Genomic DNA, 21,134 nt, shown 5'->3' with positions numbered 1-21,134 from the left:
GCAATGATGAGACCTCTTAAAACTGAATAGCTAGGATGCCACTAGAGTAGTTTTACATAAATTAGTTTTGTTAGGGATTGAGATTAATTATAGAATGTGTGCTGGGTAATCATTATTAACCATTAAACCTGTATTTTAGGACATGGCAGTTATAATCATGTAAACTCTAGCTACAAGCAGTAGCCACAATGCATGATGGGATTTTGGCTAGCTAACTTCCCATGTTTTTGAGACACAGGAGATGTGTGGTGAGTAGATTACATAGTGGACGTGAACAAGTTTTATCAGTGGCCCCCGATATCCTCTGAAACTATCCATGAAGTGAAGAGGAAGATGGTTATGATATCCTGTCCCTCTGAAACAATCCATGGAGTAAAGAGGATGCCAGTTCTACCACCGTGTCCCTAGTGAACAATGGGTGGGCAGGATGATAGGATGGGGAAAACAACTTAAAATGGACATAAAACCTTTGATAAACCACAGGTGGCAGGATGACGCTCAATCATGGATTGATCGCAATTTTATTGGATAAGCTTGAACATGACAGCTTCAGGGATTGGATCGTGTCCAAATGGGGTGGGCTATTGATTTTTGTAAATTGTATAATTGATGTTTTTTTTAAATCAGTGTTCAGCAGATCAATCATGGCATTATCCAGGTCCATCTCTCGTGTACACGAAACCAAGTTTGGATAATAAAGAGGCCTCTTATCCAAGATTGTTGTGCGTCTGCTGTGTTTATTAAGCCAAGGCCTAACAATGAGGGACGAACCCCACATTAAGGCTGGCTCAATAAGGCCTTGGAAAACGCTCCTACAGCGACAAACAAAATGAACATTTAAAATTAGTTGCATGAGAAAAACAGGGCTTCAAATGTTCAATTTTTATTTTAAAACCTGCTTGCTCATAATGTCACTTCATGTGTTCTAACTACACTTAGTTAATATAGTGATTCTGGATCAAAATGTACATGTGCGTAACAAAGGGTTCTGATAAAATGCCCACACTCTCATTTTTACCGGAGATTATAACAATAGAGTGGCTGATAGTACTTTATTTTTGATTTCTGAAAGGCAAGATATAACATTGGTGCGACTTAAACAAAGGGATGCCAACGTATAAAAACATACTAGTCAATACTATGGAACAGTATTATTTACCCTGATTCTTCAGTATTACTGTACAATACACCAGCATTACTCCAAATTTGTTTACCTCCTGAAGCTATAGAAAATAATTCGTACAGCAAAGTTATGAAAGCAAAGCAGCTCAATTAATCTCAAGACATTCAAACCCCTAATTTAAATCTGAAAACACAAATTAAACTATGAATGAATTACACAATGCAAGCAAGTCTTCAATAATGTGGATAATTTATTAGTTACAGAAGGGAAAATTTACTGATATATTTACATAGTGCGAAGTATGCCTTTTTAATTACTGAATTATGTACATTACAATGCAATGCAGTATGCTGTCATTTCATGCACAGAACAGATCACCCTCCATCTAACTAATTTTCCAATCTTTACTTTGCACCTCATCAGTTTTGATTCATATTCTAAAAATAACTTGAGACAATAAAATACAACGGTATTAATTGTATTTCTTAATTAGCATAAAGCAAGAGGCACATTTCTGAAGGTTAACAATCTCAGTTTTCTCTGCCTCTTTGAAGGAAACACATTCGCATGACTTAATTTACAGGATTAGGCAAATCTGGTTAACATTTCCATACAGTACAATTCATTTTCAGGTCACCTCTCTCACTTACAATTCCTTGGGCATTAGAAGCCTAATAAATCCTGTACTCACCGAGATGTAAATCTGGGAGTGTATCCAAACAAAAATATTTATGTCTCACAATCGTTTGCTATTCAAAACACAAGCAATGCACATGAAAAAAACCTGGTTCCTAGTGACTGGAATACGAGGAGGATCCACTGGATTATCCACGCACTATGAATGTATAAATTGCAGATAACCACTGTTTGAAATTTAACTTGGATGGTATTTTAAGTTAGTTTAAAACCATCATCTTGATGGAATATACTTCCTTCTTTTTGAAGTGTTAATATAATGTAGGATTTAAGATAGTTCAGGACATCAATTAACATTAAAAAGGAACAAAATTATTTGAGAACAGTAGCCAATTTATTTTGAAAGTTGCTTTTCTTAATATATTAGTTCTTTATTAAGAGTTAAATACAAGTTTGTTCAAAAGACGCCACCGTTTTGTACACCAATTGTTCTATTTTAGGTATAAATTTACAAATGTAATTAACTATTTCAAACAAAAAGATAAAGGTTAAAAATATTTCCCCAAAAGTCTCAACAGCACCAAGGGGTTGCTATAGATCAAGTGCAACACCACCTACTGGTGCTACCAGGAAGTACGGCCTTCCAAACACATCAAAATGTGGAATCAGCAAACACCATCTGTAAATCATCACCATACATCAGCAGCATTTTTCCCATCATTTCTATAAAGCAACAAAGTTTCATTGTGAAAATGTTTTCTTCTTTGCATTAGTGAATGACAGAATCACCAGTCAGGAGCTCCGTGCCATTTTGAATGTGATGCAACATTCAATCCAATCTGGTTTCATCATAAACCATCTGAAAATGTTGCTCACAGATGTCCACATTAGCATCACTCAATGTCAAACACAACACTTGTAGGGATTAGCTTGCATTAGTCAAGAAATGTCAATAAAGAAAACCTGCAGTTGGTTAATGCACACTTCATTTAAGCCCTGCAACTCTGTAATAAAAGCATAATTTCTTTACACAGAGTACTGCACCGAGCAAACATTTTTTACCTAGTAAATATTCAAGCAGAACCGAAGATCGGGTAATTAATTGTTAATGACATTAAAAATATGCTTCCCCGGTGCATTTTAAAAGTTCTGCCATCAATTAAATGTAAAATAAATTTGAACGATGATCATGATGCAAGTAAAGTCACAGGTATAATTTCCCCGGTCAAATGTATATGAATTCTGCTAAAGAAATGTCAGCTTAAATGGATATGGGCTACTCATTTCTTAAACTTTAGAATGTAGGGTACATTTTCAAATGCTATTAATTAAGACACACAAATATATTACCTCAGTAACTAGATTCACAAAGATAATCCATTGAGCAATTACTCAAGTTACTGCAGTTATTGTTTAAGTGACAGCACCACAGGTAACATGTGCAACTATACAAATAAAGGGTTCCAAAGTTGAAGTTTTGTAGAAAAACACGTCTAACTTGCATCCTCAGAAATTGCAAGCCTGATCAGATAAAAAGGAACCACTAGTCGATTAACTATATAATCACTATTTTTATTGTTCATGTTTCTGGAAACCTATGTAGCAAAGTGCTGTAAGGAAAATATTGAAAATAATTTTTCTTGGTCACCTCATTTAAAATTAATAGCATTTTCTCGTACTGCCCCATGCACGCATAAGGGCATGCTTATATATTTAATAAATATAAATGTTTCACATTGTTTCAGGTTAAATCCCATTTGGGTGAGTGGGTTGAAGAAATGGGAATTTCGAATTTGAGATTAGAGCACTGCGTAACATCCACTTATCCCATTTAATCAACTTCCTAAATAAAAGCGAAGTCGACACTAATCTAACCCTGCCACAAGAAAATTCCAGGCCAATGTCCATCATGAACCAGTAATGCTCTTTTTACAGCCAGTAATGGTCGACAGTTTTATTATATACAAGTCTGGTTACATGCATCTTTATCAGTTTCAAGCTATTGCACATAACTGATACCATTGGACTTTGAAGATGAAAAGCAGTTTGTACAAGGAGCAGGTCCTTCAAGAACACCATCATTGCTATTTAAATTCCTTGCAGACAGAACGTTTTAAAATCAGTCAAATTAAACTCTGCTATAAAACTATTGCCACGTGAGACTGAATTTCTTGTAAATAGAACTACTGGCTTTTCTCCACCAACAATTTTTACATTTTCCCAAAGATTCCAAAAGGACTTTCATACACCATCTAAAAAAAACATTTATTTTACGATTCAAAATACAATGGGTCAATGGAGGACAGATTTTGCTATGGTACAAAACTTGCTAACTAACATGTGAATTTGTGACGTATCTATACAATTGCTAATTCAGATAATAAATCAGTGAAAGATTGAAGTGACACGGTTACAAAGAGCAAGTTCTTAATTTAATTGTTCCTATACATGTTTTAAGTGTTCCTGAGGTTGTTGATGTATTGTTTTGTTTACAGTAACCCTCTGGGTAGACTCGAATGATTGCTGACAAAAAGGTTTTGTATGGTTAGGTGTTTATTATATGCTCTGAAATTTGATTGAAACAGCGACTGAGGTTTTTTTGAATCACATTCTTTCAAGCAAAATTTGAATATTGCTTTGATCAAATCAAATGTTAAGAAAATGGTATGTTAATATGACTGAAGGCCAAAATAAATTCAGACTTTGCAAGAGGGACAAACAAACCAAATGAATTAATTCTTTAATGTATTAAAGAAACTTCCAATTATTTTATGTTTGTACATACTGATTTTACACTTCAAGCGTGGGGGGTGGTGGGGGAAATATATACCAGATAGTTAACCTTGAATGGGAGTGCAATGGTTTAACAGCTGCTTTTGTTTCAATGCAAAAATTGACAAAACTATTTTCGCAATCCCACGAGTCTACCTAAAATAAACTTAGTTCTATAAACGAGCTGCTGGTAGGATATCACGGCGGCGCAGTGGTTACCATTGTTGCCTCACGGCACCAAAGCGCCGGGTCACTGTTCATGTGGAGTTTGCACATTCTCCCGTGTCTGCGTAGGTCTCACCCCCACAACCCAAAAAGATGTGCAGTGTAGGTGGATTGACCACGCTAGATTGCCCCTTAATTGATAAGAAAAAGAATTGGGTACTCTAAAGTTTAAAAAAAAGAAGAAAAATAGAGCGGTCCGGGTTCCAGAATTAGTAGGCCTGGCTCTCTGATTCTGCAGGCTGAGAACCTTCATTCTCTGTTGTTGCATCTATCTGTTCCACTGTATCCAGTTCTTCTATGTCACTTTGCCCATTATGATCTTCCTCTATACTATCAATATTTTTGCCAAGCTGCAATGTTTCCAGTGTTTTTTGTGCTTCTGATACCCAATCATCAATTCTGCTGCTACATGTTACCACAATGGCAACAGGGTCAGGGGTATAATCTTCATCTTCCTCCTCTTCGTCATCATCGTCGTCATCATCTTCCTCCTCCTCAAGCATGTCTGGTACAAGAGTGCTGGTGGTGCTTATCATGGAGGAATTAAGAACATCCCTGCAGCTACCATCAAGAGATCCTGTCTCGGTGCTCTGCTGAGAGGCCCATTCCAATATATCGTCGGTTTTCCCTTCTTCCTTGTCGGAACCGGAGGCTTTTGTAGCAAGGGCTGTCTGACCCACAGATGGGCTAGTGATTAGGATTGGTTTGTTGGCACTCCCTATGACTGCTGGCAAACTTGAAGACTTATCCATAACAGTGGTCGCACTTGGTGTGGGTTTCTCACTTTCAGAACATTCAGGTGCATCAGTGGCCTCTACCATATTTCGCCAATTTGTTTCTAAATGTAAAAAAGAAAACGCATTTTAAAATAATGAAATTACATTTTTGGCGGTACATGAAAAAGGCAACAGTACAAGAAATCCTATAAATTCTTGAGGATGGTGACATTCTAAAATTACTTTTCGTTCAATTCTCAAAGACTGTGCACTTTAACATGATACATTATGGAAATGAAATGAACAACAAGACAATAAATTAGCTATTTTCACAGCACACAAAGTTTCCTACAACTATTATACATCATACAATACTAGAAAGCCAAGGTGAATCCAAATGGCTATTTTATTTGAAATGGCTGATAAAGACTCCAAGGCACTAATCATAAAGACAGGGATAAACCTGCTAGATATAATCCCAGAAGATATCCACGATTTAATGTTTTTCCTGTGGCTCAATATAAAAGTGCAATAAAAAAAAACATGAATGGTCTTGTAAACTAATCTGCACAAATTTTTACCACTATTCAAACTCAACCACACATTCCAATCACTCTTTCACATGTCACATTTGTGAACGGAAGCTGCAATACAGGCTGGAAATACTCAAGTCGAGCAGAATCAGTGGTGAGATAAGAGAGTTAATGGTTCTTCACGGGCCAGTTTTAATTTCAGATTTCCAAAATCTGAGTCCTTTACTTTTGAGTCACTGCAATATAGATCGGTTACAAGACAACTCCGGCATAACAAATTTGTCTTTATTAACATAAAGTAAAATTCAAATATGTATTAGAACGATAATCACACAAAATAGAATTAGGCCATTCGGCCCCTCGAGACTGCTCCACTGTTAAATAAGATCATGGCTGATTGATTTATGACTTGTATATTTAAAAAAATAAAGACCAATCAAAATTTTGCTAATGAAGACTTCAGCATAGTTAATCGATGCCTTTTTAAAAAAGATTTGGGATTAACATTTAACATTGAAGTCAATAAACGGCTGCCACCTCTGAACAAACCCTAACACCAATCCTCTCAGGGAGAACGTAATTTTCTCAAGCCTGCGAAACCCAGCCATGTTGCTAACCCATGAGGACCCAACGCTACCTGCTCTCACACCGACCCCCCCCCCCCCCCCCCGACCCCCAACTACCCACTTCCTGATCATGGTTATATTTGCCACCCAGTAATAGTTCCTAAAGTTCGGCAGTGCCAACCCTCCTCCTCTCCCTCACCTTGGCCCCGCTCCAGCAGCACTTTCCTTACTCGCGGGGTTCTACCCGCCCATACAAACCCAGAGATCACCGCATTTACCCACTTAAAAAAGTTGTTTGGTATAAAAATAGGGAGGCACTGGAAAATAAACAAAAATCTCAGGAGAAGAGTCATCTTTACGGTCTGTAACCTCCCCGCCAGTGACAATGGGAGCATGTCCCACCTCAGAAAGTCATTTGTTCAACCAACTGGGCCAAATTTAATTTGTGTAGCTGCTCCCATCCCCGTGCCATCCGAATACCCAAGTAACAAAAATTCCCTCCCACCACTTTACGGCAACTCCCCCAATCTCCTGTCCTGCCCCATCGCCACCGTGCTGCACATCCATGTTCAATTTGACCATGGGTGCATAATTGATCCAAAAATTGATTGCTTACCATATTCCTTCTCATTCACTTCAGAAATGGGCTCAGATATTACACTGCAGAATGAAATTGCACTTGCTGCAGAAGGGTTGCGAGAATGGCCCATGTGCGGCACCTTTCTGGTGTGCTTCAAGGCCTCCTCAGCTTGTTCTTGTTCCAAAGCGGTCACCATATCACGGTATGCCTTACGGGCCTCCTCAGTTAATGCCACCAACTTATTAAACAAGCTCTAAATATGGAAATTAAACAACCATTTATTTGAGATCATGTTGTCGATCAAAAAGAAGCCTTCAGACACTGCATTACACCAGGGTGATAGAAGATAAAATCACCAATTACATTATTGTCACATGTGGGCTTACATTAACACTTCAATGAAGTTGCTGAGAAAATCCCCTAGACACTACATTCCGGGGCCTGTTCGGGTACACTGAGGGAGAATTCAGAATGCCCCCCAAAAACAGACCGGGGAGGGGGGGCAGGGAAGGGTAAGAGGGACCACATACCGAGCCAGAGGGTGGCAGAATGCGGAAATTAGGGGAAGGAAAAAAACAAACCTTTCTGTATTGTACAGTGAATAAACATGGCCAAAAACGGTTTATAGATTTGAAAAAGCCAATAAAAATATTTCAATTAAAAAAATATCAGTATGCCCAATTCACCTAACAAACACGTCTTTCGGGACTTGTGGGAGGAAACCGGAGCACCCGGAGGAAACCCACGCAGACACGGAGAGAACGTGCAGACTCCGCACAGACAGTGACCCAAGTCGGGAATCAAACCTGGGACTCTGGCGCTGTGAAGCAACAGTGCTAACCTCTGTGCTACCATGCCGTCCATTGTTGACTGAAGATACTTTAACAGCCAATAATCCGACCTTTCCATGATATGTAAAGCTAATTTCCATGGGTTGAGAGAGGGTGGCTGAGCTTAGTGAGTGAGTTATGGAACATGGGGCCAGGGTAGTTGAACATAAATGCAAGCGATCCAACAGTTGAATAAAGGGCTAGAAAGGGAGGAATTGTGAACTTTGGAGATGTGGGTTTTAGGGATAGAGGAGGTTGTAGAGAAAGGAAGAGCAAAGGCATGAAGGGAATTAAGTACATGGGCAGCACAGTAGTACAGTGGTTAGCACGGTTGCTTCACAGGGTCCCAGGTTTGATTCCAGGCTTGGGTCACTATCTGTGTGGAATCTACACGTTCTTCTCGCCTCTGTGTGCTTTTCCTCCGGGTGCTCCGGTTTCCTCCCACAATCCAAAGGTTTCCTCCCACAATCCAAAGATGTGCAGATTAGGTGGATTAGCCATGATAAATTGCCCTTAGTATCGAAAACGGTTGAGTGGAGTTGCTGGGTTACGGGGATAGGGTGGAGGTGTGGGCTTGGGTAGGCTGAATGGCCTCCTTCTGCACTGTAAATTCTATGATTCTATGAAGTACAATGATGAGAATAATTAGAGTGTTGGAAGGGCCGTGATACAATGTTGCGATGGTGAGCTTGTTAAGGGATAGGACAGAGTTATGGATGAGGTGAAATTTAAATAGCATAAAGGTGGGAAGGATGGCTAGGAGAACAGTCAAAAGTGGAATCCAGGAGCTACAAAGGCATGGACAGGAGTTTCAGTAAAACATAGGCTAAAGCAGGAGTGGAGATGAGTGGTGTTATGACAATGGGTCTGTCCAATGTATAAGAGCAGGAAATTGTGATTCATCCAAAACTGTTTCCTAGTCAAGTGTTCCACAGCAAAGATCGACTCGGAAATCGGCGCGACCCGGGAAATCGGCGCCCGGAAAATCGGCGCGACCCGGAAAATCGGCGCGTCTCTCAACGTTTGTGAAGCTAGAGCTCAGGCTCGAGATAAATCAAGTAATAAACCAAACAACAAATTGGTCAAATAATAGAAAACAAGTGTAGGAATAAACCTAAGAAGCTCAAATTGGGCACATGGACACCTGTAATCTAATCAGTAGAACATTTAGACAGTGATTTTCAAACTGGGGGTCGGAACGCAGATGGGTCGCGGGATGGTGTGGAATGGGTTGCCAAAAGGTCACCAAAACAAACCCAAAGATTGCCTGACCATTTTTTCTGCTTTCTCTCTAGGTAAATTTTCACTGCACTGCAGTATATAATCACCGATAGAAGCCGCTGCCATGGACTGCCTTACCTCTCTGGGCCACAGTGTAGTTGGGGCAGTTTGCAACCAGTGACCTGTAAAATTCTCTGAGTGACTTCTCCTGCTACTGTGTTCAGCTTCAGGATCTGTATTATTTCTTGAGTTCAGTGTGTCACCAATAAACCCCATGCGCCCTTTATTATTCTCTCAGTTAACCCGGACGTACAGCCTCCTCCAGGGCCGGATGGGATTTATCCTAAGATTCTCTGGGAAGCTAGGGAGGAGATTGCTGAGCCTTTGCCTTTGATCTTTAAGTCATCTTTGTCTACAGGAATAGTGACAGAAGACTGGAGGGTAGCAAATGTTGTCTCCTTGTTCAAGAAGGGGAGTAGAGATAACCCCGGTAACTATAGACCAGTGAGCCTTACTTCTGTGTGGGAAAAGTCTTGGAAAGGTTTATAAGAGATAGGATGTGTAATCATCTGGAAAGGAATAATTTGATTAGAGATAGTCAACATGGTTTTGTGAAGGGTAGGTCGTGCCTCACAAACCTCATTGAGTTCTTCGAGAAGGTGACCAAACAGGTGAATGAGGGTGAAGCAATTGATGTGGTGTATATGGATTTCAGGAAAGCGTTTGATAAGGTTCCCCACGGTAGGCTATTGGAGAAAATAGAGGCATGGGATTCAGGGTGACTTAGCAGTTTGGATCAGAAATTGGCTAGCTGATAGAAGACAGAGGATGGTGGTTGATGGGAAATGTTCTGGCTGGTGTCCAGTTACTAGTTGTGTACCACAAGGATCTGTTTTGGGGCCGCTGCTGTTTGTCATTTTTATAAATGACCTGGAGGAGGGCGTAGAAGGATGGGTGAGTAAATTTGCAGATGACACTAAAGTCGGTGGAGTTGTGGACAGTGCAGAAGGATGTTACAAGTTATAGAGGCGGGACATAGATAAGCTGCAGAGCTGGGCTGACAGGTGGCAAATGGAGTTTAATGCAGTAAAGTGTGAGGTGATTCATTTTGGAAGGAATAACAGGAAGACAGAGTACTGGGCTAATGGTAAGATTCTTGGTAGTGTGGACGAGCAGAGAGATTTCGGTGTCCATGTCCATAGATCCCTGAAAGTTGCCACCCAGGTTGAGAGGGTTGTTAAGAAGGCGTACAGTGTGTTAGCTTTTATTGGTAGAGGAATTGAGTTTCGGAGCCATGAGGTCATGTTGCAGTTGTACAAAACTCTGGTGCGGTCGCATTTGGAGTATTGCGTGCAGTTCTGGTCGCCGCATTATAGGAAGGATGTGGAAGCATTGGAAAGGGTACAGAGGAGATTTACAAGGATGTTGCCTGGTATGGAGGGAAGATCTTATGAGGAAAGGCTGAAGGACTTGAGGCTGTTTTCGTTAGAGAGAAGGTGGTCAACAGGTGACTTAATTGAGGCAGACAAGATGATCAGAGGATTGGATAGGGTGGATATTGAGAGCCTTTTTCCTCGGATGGTGATGTCTAGCATGAGGGGACATAGCTTTAAATTAAGGGGAGATAGATAGAGGACAGTTTTCAGAGGTACATTCTTTACTCAGAGAGTAGTATGGGCGTGGAATGCCCTGCCTGCAACAGTAGTGGACTCGCCAACACTAAACGCATTCAAATGGTCATTGGATAGGCATATGTACGATAAGGGAATAGTGTAGAGGGACGTTAGAGGGGTTTCACAGGACGGCGCAACATCGAGGGCCGAAACTGCGCTGTAATGTTCTATGTTTTTATGTTCCACCTTTACAAGCCCCTATGTCCACTCCTTCCATTTCTGAATTGCCTCTCCACATCGGGGCTCCTGTCCTTCAAGAACGCTTCTTTCTTCCAAAATCCTCCCCCGCCACTCGGGTACTCTGGGGGTATCTACCCCCCTTCCCAGGTACTCGTCCAAGGTCTGTCGCTGCTGTGTGGCTACATGGACTCCATCAGCTAAATTGGTTCTTATAACTCCCACTGACCGCTGAGGTGTCTGGATGTGCAGCAGAAGGCTATTGCTAATTGGGAATTGGCAATTATAGTTAAGTGCGCAGTTCACACATCCCAAGTGAATCCCCATGGGTGGGCGTGCCATGTAGCATGTGAGCTCATTGACTAGCATCTCAATCATACCTTGCTGCATGGTCACTGTTTGAACATGGCGGGAGGCAGCACCACAGACACAACAGCCAACCTCCGAACACCCAGGTGATGGGTTCCAGCCCTGGGCACATGTCCACGGCCGGTTGTCTCAGGTGGGGGGCATGGGATTGGTGATCAGCCTGCATCGCAGAACAAAGAGCCAAAGGCACATACTGGTTGTGGTGTGGGTATTTTAGTACTTTTCGGACAAGTGTACACCATTGCCCTGCTATCCTGGCGGTGCTGCCCCACTATCCCCACCCTCCTTTGCCTCCCCAAACTCCCCACAATGTCCCCTCCCTTTCAATGCACACTCCACCCCTTACCCCCCAATCTACCCTTGCCGGAGGACCCCTGCACACTTGCTGGCGGCACATGCCACCCTGTTCCTAGTGCTCTCTGCAAGGCGTGGCCTCACCAGAGGGCTGGAACCTGGGGGAGCTGGTGGCCACCGTGCCATCCATGGTTCCAGGTTGCCACCCAGCGCCCCCTCCTCCCCGTTGGTGCCCATAGGGCCCTGGGGTTTACCTCGGGATGGAAGAGCCGCTGAATGAGTCTCGGATGCCCCTCCATCATCTGGCCCTGCCAGCCCTGGCAGCTCCCCATGGTCTGCACCATGGTGTCGACCCACTTGCCGATGCTCCTCTGTGCTTGGGCCATGCTCTGCAGTGCCTCAGCAATGCCCACCTGCGACTGGGATCAGCTTCGCATTGCCTTGGCCATTCCAATCTGAGAGCGGGAAATGTCCCGCAGTACCTCACCAAGGTCAGCCTGGTACGGGGTCACAACCTATCGAATTGGACAGTCTACCGAGGCTCTCAGCCATGGCCGTCACTGCCCGTGCCAAGCATTGGACACCTCCACTAATGCTGCTGACATTGTGCACCAGGCTCTCCACTGCGGTCACCACCCTAGCAGTGTTGGCCTCGGTGCTACGCATTGCCTGGCGACATCTCCTGCACCCATAGTCTCTGGGACTCCTCCAATCGGCTATGGACCAGCTGCAGTGTCGCTGTCATGTCCCTGTATATCATGGCCGCACCATAACATCTGCATCAGCTCTGGGTAAGGCTTCTTGCGGCACTGAAGGCCTGTCCTCCTGGTCACTTTGCCCGAGCTGACAGCCATGCCACCATCCCAGACTGACTGCCCTGTTAGAGAGGCTTAGCATCTGGCTGGAACCCAGCTGGGTCCTGGGATCCAGGAGCCCACCGTCTGCTGTCTCGCATGGGCGTTACTGCCTCCACCTGATGTGCATCGGCAACTGTGGGTGCTCGCCAGACTGTGCCTCAGAAGCCTATCCACTAACATTTCCCACCGAAGTGGGTGTATCTGCACTGGTGGAGGGTAGGGATGACAGATGTGACTGCATCCTCAGAGCTCTCCTCCAAGGTGGTCTCATGGGACGCAGGGGTGGGGCCATCCCTGATGGGCCGGTGGCCATCGTCTGGAGGACCTGCAGAGGAATGAACATGTGGTCAGTGGGAGGGATGGATCAATCTATATGGCAATAACAACTCGTGTTTAACAGGTCATCCGGGTGGGACCCGGTCGATGCTCACCTCTGCGGCGTGAGCTGACCTCTTCATTGGTGACCGCTCTATTCTCGGCCATCCCCGTAACCTTCAGGGCCCGTTCCTCGAAGGTTGTGAGGATGCTTATGTCCAGCAGCCCTCCGCCGGTCTGGGCCCTCTCCCAACGATTGTGAGAGAGCTTCTCCCACGGAGACACAGAGAGCATCCTTAACCACATGCGTGGTTCACATTGGTGTTGATGGTTTGGGGGGTGGTATACTCACCCGTTCTGCTCGGTGTAGGTTATTGACCTTCTTGCGGCACTGAAGGCCTGTCCTCCTGGTCACTTTGCCCGAGCTGACAGCCATACCACCATCCCAGACAGCACTGGCTGCCCTGTGGCTCACCCTCTGGGACCCTTGGGGGAAAGGCTTTCACCACATCTTGGAGCCTCCCAGGTCCACGTCTTCAAACCTTGGGGCTGGTTGTCTCAGTGCCATGGTTGAGAGCTGACTACGGTTGGCTATGCAAGAGTTGTTTAAATGCTGCTCGACCTGGTTAGCGGGTAGGCTGGCGAGTGCAGTCTCAGCTGCCGAGCCATCATTTGCGGCGTGAAGTCCATGGGGCCTCGTTAACTTGACCAATTAATGTTGAATAGCGCTGCTGGACTCACCAAGCGCCAGGAAGTTTGCGGCAATTCCCGCTCGCCACTATACTTAGAAATCTTACCAGAGAATTGCGCCCAATGTGTGATGCAAAAACTCGTCACTGGAAGAGCAGGTGAAGGAAGTGTATATAACCAGCTGTGAAGCCAGAAGACGGCTGCTGCAACAACGTGACCCCAGTCATCACGGTTCACATGGCATCAAAATCTGATCACCAATTTGTGGACGATAACAATGGTCCGAAGTCCCCATGTTAAACAAAGTAATGTGCAGGCTTCTACCAGGGTCCATCTGCCAACTCCTGTGATCAGACTTTGGTTAGAGTATCGTCGACACCAGGGCTGGTTTGATGAAAAGGTTGCTGAAATATGTTACCTCCTGGAACAAGAACTAGCAGCTTTCATTGTCTGGCAGAATAACCCAAAGTCTCAACTCAGAAGGCAGTATTCCAGCAAATCAGGAAGATAAAGGACACGAGGTGGGAAGAGAGCCTGAGAGATCCAATGCTGACCATTTGGGAATTGGATTTGCTGTCATGTGTACCGAGGTAGTGAAAAGTATTGTTTTGCGCCTAGTCTGGACTGAATGTTCCATACATGAAAAACATAGAATATACAATAAATGCACAATGTAAATCCATAGTCATAGACACTGGATGAAGCATATGGAGTGCGGCACTACTCAGTGGAGAAGATGCGTGGAAAGATCAGTTCAGTCCATAAGAGGGTCATTCAGGAGTCTGGAAGAAGCTGATTTTGAATTTGTTAGTGTGTGTTCTCAGACTTTTGTATCTCCTGCCCAATGGAAGAGGTTGGAAGAGGAACTAATTCAGGTGAGGGGTCTTTGATTATGCTGCCCACTTTCCCAAGGCAACGGGACGTGTAGACAGAGACAATGGATGGGAGGGGAGTTTGTGATGGACTGGGCTGTGTTCACAACTCTGTAGTTTCTTACGGTCTTGGGCCGAGCAGTTGACATTCCAGACTGTGGTGCAGCCAGATATAATGTCTTCTATGCATCTGTAAAAATTGGTAAGAGTCAATGTGGACATGCCGAATTTCCTTATTTTCCTGAGTAAGTATTGGTGCTGTTGTACTTTCTTGGTCGTATTGACATGCAAAGCTTTCTTGAAGACTTAAGATCAACATTAAATGGACTAAATTCCCTTTGGTCACAGCATGGCATTTCTCTTCTGAACGATGACAATGTCATCAGCCACCATTGGAAAGAACATTTAGAACAACTCCTCCACCGGGAATCCATAGTGACAAGTGATACTTTCCAGGTTATTCCCTAGTGCCTTGTGGTGGAACCCATGAGTGAACCTCAATCAATGAAAGAGCTGTGACAGGCAATCAAGTGAATGAAAAACAACAAAGCCTTTGGTCTCAATGGTATTCAGCTGAGATCTTCAAAGCTGGCAGACATTTTCTCACATTAAGACTCCAGGCATCCATCTTATGGATTTGGGAGGAAAGAGAACTTTTCCCAACCCTAGAATTATGGGATGCGACAATTTCAACCATCTTCAAGAAGAGAGATAGATAAATTCTGTGGTAGCTATTGAGGTAGTTCCTGCATAGCAGGAAAAAGTCTTGGCATTCATTCGCCTGAATCACCCACTGCCTGTGCCCGAGGAAATCTTTAGACCTTCCAGCGGAACCTTTGGAATGGCCTCTTTTACCAGAAAAATTCAAAAGTATGTTTGAGAACACCCCCAGGAACTCCATCAGAATCATGATCCAAAGCATTTGACTTCACAAATTGTGGAGGCTCTATGGATTGAACTGCAAAAATTTGGAAGTCCAAGAAACTTCATCACAATTCTACTTCATGATGACATGATTACAATTGTCTTTGGTAGGGCAGCATGGTGGCCTAGTGGTTAGCACAACCGCCTCACGGCGCTGAGGTCCCAGGTTCGATCCCGGCTCTGGGTCACTGTCCGTGTGGAGTTTGCACATTCTCCCCGTGTCTGCGTGGGTTTCGCCCCCACAACCCAAAAATGTGCACAGTAGGTGGACTGGCCATGCTAAATTGCCCCTTAATTGGAAAAAATAATTGGGTAATCTAAATTTATTTTTAAAAAAACAATTGTCTTTGGTGGGAGACCTGAAACAGACACCTTCAAAATTTGCACTGAGATAAAACAAGATTGTATGACAACTGCCAAAGCATTCATGAAACTGAAGGGGTTCTGGCAGAGATTCACAGACGGAATGTCTGAGGTGTTGAGGGTGAAGGTGGTCCCAAGCCCAGGGGTAGCGTTATTTGGGGTGCCAGGAGACCCAGGAGTCCAGGGAGCGAGAGAGGCCGATGTTTTGGCCTTTGCCTCCCTGGTAGCCGGGAGACAAATTTTGTTTGGGTGGAGGGACTCGGAACCACCAAAATCGAGGGTGTGGTGAGCGACCTAGCGGAATTCCTGAGGTTGGAAAAGATTAAGTTCGTCTTGAGAGGATCAGTTGATGGCTTCGCCCGGAGGTGGATGTCTTTCATTGACTTTTTTTTAAAAGGAGGATGAGGTGTCAGCAGAGGGAGCGGGGAGAAGAAGTAATGGAGTTAAAATAGGGAAGGCAGATGGTAGCAGAGGAAGGGTAGGGGTTTGCGGGTGTTGATTATTTACTATGTTGTACCAGTTTGTTCTTGCTCTTATTTGTACATTAGTTGTTTATATAAATGCTGTAATAATTTTTTTAAAAAACATTCGAGGCTATGAGCTAAGTGTTGGTAAATGGGATTAGGATTGGCCTTTCATGCTGCGGTGCAGACTCGATGGGCCAAAGGACCTTTTCTGCACTGTATTTTTCTGTGATTCTGTGAAACTACGCGACAGTGGATATTCACCTCAAAAGATCAAGTGCCCTCTAGTGGTTGTATTGAATACCATCTAGATGGAAAGCTCTTTAATTTCAATCACGTCCACGTCAAAATTAAACTGAACATTATCTATAGTTTGCAGATTACTACAATATCATTGCCCATTTGTAGGCCACTCTCAATCGCCTCAAATCTACATACAAGAAGCTTGGCAAGTTGTGAATGTTGCCAAAAGAAAATTATTCCTACCTCCCCCCTAGTTGTTGTTTTCCTGAACTCTCAAATGGCCAACGTACCAGGGAGGACAAAGAGAATGCTTCAAAGACATTCTGAAGCTCTCCCTGAAGCCTGGCAGCATTGACAATAATGAATGGGAAGAGTTGGCTACCAACAGTTCAAACTGGCAACAACTTGTCCATCAAGCTGCATCACGCTTAAGACTCACAATGTCTTGGGATACTGGCAGAAAAGGTAAGAAAAAGAAACAAATCCTGCTCTCCAGAGCTCACAACCTCGTGGGACATCCTGCCCTATGTGCCCAAAGATCTCTGTTCAGTCACATGAAGGCCTGAGGAAGAAATCTGCGATGCCCAGTATACGTCATCCTCAAATCAAGGGACAGCTGACGATGGTATGCTATATTGTTAACTTTTCCAGCACTGTTTTTAAAAAAATATATTTTTATTCTCCTCCTTTTTCACATTTCTCCCAAATTTACACCAACTAACAATAAACAATAATCAGCAACAAATGTCAATCCCCATATCAATAATAACGATCCCATCCTCCCACCAAACCCCAAACATTAGCCCGCATGTTCACACAAACAAATGACAAAAAGGAATCAGGAATCACCCATAGTCACCATTAACACACACAGCCCTCTCCCGCCAACCTTCCCACCCATTCCCCCCAACTAATGTTCAATGTTATCCAGTTCTTGAAAGTGCATAATGAATAATGCCCATGAATTGTAGAACCCCTCCATCCTTCCCCTTAGTTCAAACTTAACTTTCTCAAGAGTCAAGAATTCCAACAGGTCCCCCCGCCACGCCAGGGCAAAGGGTGGAGAGGCTGATCTCCATCCCAAAAGGATCGCCTTTGGGCGATCAACAAGTCGAAAGCTACGATATCTGCCTCCGCACCCATTTCCAACCCTGGCTGGTCCGACACCCCGAATATGGCCACCCAGGGATCCGGGTCCAGTTTCACGCGCACCACCTTGGAAATTACCCTAAAAACCTCCTTCCAGTAATCCTCTAGCTTTGGACAGGACCAAAACATATGAACGCGATTAGAGGGGGCCCCCCTCGCAACGTTCACAAACATCTTCTACTCATTCTAAGAATCGGCTCATCCTCGCCCTCGTGAGGTGTGCTCTGTATACCACCTTCAGCTGTATCAGCCCCGACCTCGCGCACAAGGTGGAGGCATTTACTCTCTGGAGCACCTCACACCAGAACCTCTCCTCCATAACCTCTCCCAACTCTTCCTCCCACTTTGCTTTGATCCCTTCCAGTGGAGCCTTAACTTTTCCAGCACTGTCAATCACTTGACTTGCAATTTGTATGGAGTCAGCTTATTTATGACCATACTATGCACAGGATATTAAAAGCCTGGCTCAACTCCTTCTAATCTTCACTAACAGAAATAATTACATTTTGAGAGCATTGAGATGATATCAAAACTTCTCAGTTCATACTATTCAGTTTGACATAATTTTTAGAAATTTTTTTTCTTCAATAACTGATCAATCTAAACCTGATATGATGGTAGCGACAAATGTCACGTACAGATAACTTGCTAGATACTGTTCAAGAATACTTTACAACTGTTTTTGTGTTTGTCATGTATTTAGCTTTTTGCAGCAACTTACTAGTGTTTCCCAATAAATAAAAATGCGTTCCCTTGGACTGGCCAACTAGTAAAAGCACACTGCTACATGGATCCATGTGTAGCAATCAGCAAGATGCAACCAACAAGCAAAGGGCTGACTAAGTCAATCATTGGAACCAAATTCCACTGTATTTTTGTGCTATCCTTAAAATGGAAGTGGAATAGCTGAAAATCCAAAAACGTACCTCAGCTCCACTGTAGTTGAAAATCCCCACAACACTTACAGGAACAAGCTTATTCACACAACGACCAAGAGCTTTACGCCCCAGAGCAAAAACAAAAGGAATTTCTTGCTCTCGAGCCATGGCAATCACATTGTACAAAGCTTCATCTAGTCCACCTGAGGGGAGTGTAAAATAACAATGAATTAGACAAAACATTTCAGCATTGCATGCCTCCAATATCGTAGGAAAATACTGCCTACTGTACCTTTTGACTGAATTTTCTCACAGTTTGGCGAGATGATTACACATTTAATCTTTTTTAATTTCATATGCTTGGTCACTTCACGCAGACCCATGACAAGCCTTCTCTTCATTTTGGCTTTGATTGGATCTTTCTGGTAAATTTGTTCTTGAAAGCAAACAAGCTCTTGCAACAACAGTGTCACACATTCATCAATATCTTTACTAAGAACTTGGTTACAGTATCTGGCAAGGGGATAAAAAAGAAAACAAAAACATTACTTTCAAATGGGGTTTAAGTATTAGCACTGCAGTGCTGATAAAAGTGCATTAAAAAAAAAGTTGTTCTCGGGACTTAATAGTTCATTCAGCATTTTAAAAATATTTTAAAAATAATTTTAAAAATATAAGTCCAAAGATGTGCAGGTTAGGTGGATTGGCCATGATAAATTGCCCTTAAGTGTCCAAAATTGCCCTTAGTGTTGGGTGGGGTTACTGGGTTATGGGGATAGGGTGGAGGTGTTAACCTTGGGTAGGGTGCTCTTTCCAGGAGCCGGTGCAGGCTCGATGGGCCGAATAGCCTGCTTCTGCACTGTAAATTCTATGTAAACTATCTATAGTGCCCAATTATTTATTTCCCAATTAAGAGGCAATTTAGCATGGTCAATTCACCTACCCTGCACATCTTTTTCAATTGTGGGGGTGAGACCCACACAGACACGGGGAGAATGTGCAAACTCCACACGGACATTGACCCGGGGCCGAGATCGAACCGGCGCCATGAGGCAGCAGTGCTAACCACGGTGCCACCGTGCTGCCCGTGATTCAGCAATGTTAATGAGCTTTATTCAATGGTGGGGCATTCACAAACACCTGGATATCTGTATCAGTACACATTCTTTCAAAATTTGTGTCAATTTAATTGGGTGCAAGAAGCCTACAAATGGTTAATGGCCATTAACTACATATGCAAGTGGTCAGTACGGTGGCACAGTGGGTTAGCACTGCAGCCTCACGGCACCGAGGTCCCAGGTTCGATCCCGGCTCTGGGTCACTGTCTGTGTGGAGTTTGAACATTCTCTTCCCCCCCCCCCTCCCCCCCGTGTTTCATTGAATTTACAGTGCAGGAGGCCATTCGGCCCATCGCGTCTGCACCGGCTCTTGGAAAGAGCACCCTACCCAAGGATCACACCTCCACCCTATCCCCATAACCCAGTAACCCCACCCAATACGGAGGGCAATTTTGGACACGAAGGACAATTTAGCATGGTGAATCCACCTCACCTGCACATTTTTGGACTGAGAGAGGAAACCGGAGCACCCGGAGGAAACCCACGCACACACTGGGAGAACATGCAGACTCCGCACAGACAGTGACCCAAGCCAGGAATCGAACCTGGGTACCTGGAGCTGTGAAGCAATTGTGCTAACCACAATGCTACCGCGCTGCCTGAAGTTTAAAAAATTTGGCAGCATGTTGCTTTCAGTCACACTGCAAGAAAAGCGCAGATCTAGATTTCCGTTTGTAGTCTCACAATTGATGCTAAACTGAGTATTTCTTAGAAATTGGGTGAATTACATCTCATACTTCACATCTGTAGAATGCCACGATTGCACCACACCAATGTCAAGTGTGCAGCGTAAATAGGGTACAAGTACTTGCAGCACTTAATGTAGAGTGGTTTATATTTTCCCCCATTGATTCAAACGCCAACAAGAGGTAAAGGCACTACAATTGTTATTTTTATCCTAATGTTTTAAAATCCTGTAGCTTTGACATAAATATTTACAATCCAAAGCAGAGCTTGTTGCACAAGTTCCTTCCTTCAGTGAGATATGTAAATATCGCCACAGCCCCAGAGGACTCTCCCCTTTGAGAGGGAGAGAGTGAAGAGAGAGAGAGAGAGGACAGTGAAGAGGAGAGAAAGAGAGAAAGAGAGAGAGAGGGAGAAAAGAGAGAGAGAGAGGGAGAAAAGAGAGAGAGAGAGAGAGGAGAAAAGAGAGAGAGAGAGAGAGAGGGAGAAAAGAGAGAGAGAGAGAGAGAGAGGGAGAAAAGAGAGAGAGAGAGAGGGGAGAAAAGAGAGAGAGAGAGAGGGAGAAAAGAGAGGAGAGAGAGAGAGAGAGAGAGAGGGGAGAAAAGAGAGAGAGAGGGAGAGAGAGAGAGAGAGGGGGAGAAAAGAGAGAGAGGGGGGGAGAGAAAAGAGGGCCGAAGAGGGGGGAAGAAGAAAAAGAGAGTAGAGGGGGAGTAACAAGGAGGTAGAGAAGGAGGGGAGAAAAGAGAGAGAGGGGGAGAAAAGAGAGAGAGGGGAGAAAAGAGAGAGGGGGAGAAAAGAGAGAGAGGGGGAGAAAAGAGAGAGAGGGGGAGAAAAGAGAGAGGGGGGAAGAGAGAGAGGGGAG

General features: G+C 43.8%; 1 protein-coding gene across 1 annotated transcript in view; it reads right to left on the bottom strand.

Annotated features, from left to right (window-relative positions):
• Positions 1 to 1,355: 1,355 nt before the first annotated feature.
• Positions 1,356 to 21,134, bottom strand: part of secisbp2l (SECIS binding protein 2-like) — a 143,843-nt gene continuing 124,064 nt past the window's right edge. Inside the window, exons 18-21 of the mRNA XM_038814227.1 lie at positions 18,763 to 18,983; positions 18,519 to 18,673; positions 7,188 to 7,404; positions 1,356 to 5,594 (exon numbers count right to left, since the gene is read on the bottom strand). Coding sequence (XP_038670155.1) covers positions 4,966 to 5,594; positions 7,188 to 7,404; positions 18,519 to 18,673; positions 18,763 to 18,983 — 1,222 coding nt within the window. The 3' untranslated portion in view covers positions 1,356 to 4,965. The remainder of the gene's footprint in view (positions 5,595 to 7,187; positions 7,405 to 18,518; positions 18,674 to 18,762; positions 18,984 to 21,134) is intronic.

Source organism: Scyliorhinus canicula, chromosome 12 (genome assembly GCF_902713615.1).
Source record: "Scyliorhinus canicula chromosome 12, sScyCan1.1, whole genome shotgun sequence".
NCBI classification, from domain to species: Eukaryota; Metazoa; Chordata; class Chondrichthyes; order Carcharhiniformes; family Scyliorhinidae; genus Scyliorhinus; species Scyliorhinus canicula.
Note: the sequence above shows the minus strand (reverse complement) of the source record. Positions and strands in the feature narration are given on the sequence as shown.